This window comes from Penaeus japonicus, unplaced genomic scaffold (assembly GCF_977035675.1).
Source record: "Penaeus japonicus unplaced genomic scaffold, GWHDUDI00000001_assembly GWHDUDI00000013, whole genome shotgun sequence".
Lineage (NCBI taxonomy): Eukaryota > Metazoa > Arthropoda > Malacostraca > Decapoda > Penaeidae > Penaeus > Penaeus japonicus.
The window spans coordinates 5,391,563-5,394,062 of NW_028234415.1; the positions used below are offsets into that span (position 1 = coordinate 5,391,563).

At 32.2% G+C, this 2,500-nt stretch overlaps 1 protein-coding gene across 1 annotated transcript in view; it reads left to right on the plus strand.

Moving 5' to 3' along the window:
* Nucleotides 1-2,500, plus strand: part of LOC122258036 (peroxisomal targeting signal 2 receptor) — a 10,656-nt gene that overhangs the window by 6,426 nt on the left and 1,730 nt on the right. The window contains exon 8 of the mRNA XM_043023719.2: nucleotides 2,118-2,500. This exon is cut by the window's right edge and continues 1,730 nt beyond it. Within this exon, the coding sequence (XP_042879653.1) occupies nucleotides 2,118-2,310 (193 nt within the window). The 3' untranslated portion in view covers nucleotides 2,311-2,500. The remainder of the gene's footprint in view (nucleotides 1-2,117) is intronic.

The following is a 2,500-nucleotide window of genomic DNA, read 5'->3' on the forward strand; positions in this document are numbered from 1 at the left end:
TATACCAGATGTTTAAAATAAGATTAGAAACATGTTTTCATCCTATAAATTTGTATTACTTCCTTTGCATAGAATAAAAAAATATTTGACCAGAAAATGTGTAGTATGTACTACAAAAGTCAATTACAACTTTCCAAAACCAATAAAATGAAAACCATATACCTCATGATGATCATAAACTCTCAAATGCATTCCAATCATCGTAGTTCATTTATCTTAAAGAAGGATGCAAATATATCTCCATATATAATATTTTTCACCGTTTTGAATAACATATGTAATTAATTGAACATCATACCTGATGTAGTTAACTCCAGTAACTCTGAATGGCAAGGCAAATGCACTACACCATCAAATTTCATGTCTTTGAGTTGCATTTATGCCAAGTTATGATTTAAAAAGCCTTGCCAGCAGGTAGCAAGACATCCAAACCAAGACATGAATACAGACTGTACTTTCAAAGTGTATTTACGTAATTAGCAGATAATTATATTTGTGATTATAAATATGTCAAAACACTTTAGCTCTCTGGCCAATATACCCACAAGATAGGTGGTTAGTACTGGGGTAGAGGTCCATTCCTTCAGCATGGCACCAGAACGCTAATTCTATGGAAGCTCAACACACCAGCAGAAGAAAATAGATAAAGTCATTTATAGTTGTGTAAGGTCATGTTCAGTCATGGTGCAAGATTATGTTCAGATAGTTTTTTGTCAGTACACCTGCTTAGAGGGCTACCACTCTTTGATGCAATGCTTTTCTGGGTCCTCTTTCTCTTGTGTTCGTAATATAAATAATAATAAAACTGTTTTTCATAAAGATTTAAAAATATTAGACCAACAAAATATTTTTGACATCCCATAGAACCACATTACTTCAATTACACAGTGTGTAAACTGCATCGTGAGCTAATGAGGAGTCCTATGATTGCAATGAATATCAGTCTAGTTATAGTATATCAAATGGCTAATATAGACCTCACAATATGGTAAATCAGTAAAATTGTATATATACAGAGAGGCTGCCAGAATGCCAAAGAGAAAGTATATGATGTTAATAGAGCACATTTTGCTTAGCACTGCATGGGCTGAGACTAAATATAACACTATTAGTGTAGTGTTGTCGTAAATATTTACAAATTTAATTAAACAATAACTCTTGAATGTCCACAATCCAGTACCAGACATTGTAATAAAAACATTTAAATTTTTGACCTCTGATAGATAGTTATGAAAAGAATTAATAAATATTCAAACACCATCTGGCATATCTGCTGCTACTACACAAGCAATACGCTTGAAATGAAAGGGTTTTGTTTGTTAGCTTGTCATTTTTTCTATAAATAAACCATGCTACAATTCCTTTAGACCTTGCCTGTACCCACTTATCACTTTCCTCTCACCTTGATGTTATGTACAGATTTGCAATGTTAAACACCTTGTTGATAATTCAACATTTTCACATTTGATGTTACCTTACAGTAAGAGAGATGATCACTTTCTATTTGTTTTCTGTTTTTTTCTCAAAACTATTCTGATGTTGTAGTTACACAACTGAAGGAATAAATCGCCTTTAATTTCAAAAAAGTGTTTGCACCCATGAAACAAGCCCACCATGGAAGGGTTAACCAGCTGACAGTTTAAGAAACTAGCTGTTTCAAACTATCAGTGAAGTTGGCTAGTTATTATTAATGGTCCTAATTTGGAAAAATTGACACTGATTAGTAATTTAAACTGAGCTCTATATGTTTATGTTTGACTTGCTGCTAAGGTCAACTGTTAAGGTCATGTACTATTAAATCAGATTCAGTGGTTTTGGCAAAGAAACCACTCATTAATTTACATACAGTCCTGTTGACTTGAGAGATGTTATTAGTGTAAGTCCCTTTTTTTCAGGCAGTCCTAAATCTATTGGCATTTATTGAAAAGTCTTTCATTTTTCTCTAATTGGTATTTATTTTCTTGATACATTATATGTAATTTATTATTAAAGAGTTTTCCAATGTACTTTTTTCAGGGGAGAACCTCTGATTTTATATTATTGAATATTGATTTCTTAGTTTTTATTTATCAAAAGAGTAAAGATCTGCAACTAATTTATGACTTCTCATATTTCAGAATATGGGACCATTCACTACCGAACCCCTTGTTATCTGTTATGGAAACTCACAGTGAATTTGTATATGGTTTAGATTTCTCAAACCATGTTGAAGGATTACTAGCTGACTGTGCTTGGGACCAGTCAGTTGGGATATACCATGTTCCTACACCTGGAAAATCAGGACCACCTGGTTATGGAAGTGCTACGTGATCATTCTAGTTTCTAGAATTTATTGAACAAATTGTCTATTTAATATGCAATTATTGAAATAGTAGAGGGACTAAGTTGGATTTATCATAAATTCCTACACATGATTTTCCATTGTTTGATTGTCAGATAAAGAGAAAAAAACTATGATATATCTACAATTTTTCAGGTAAGGTATCAGTATTTATAGAAT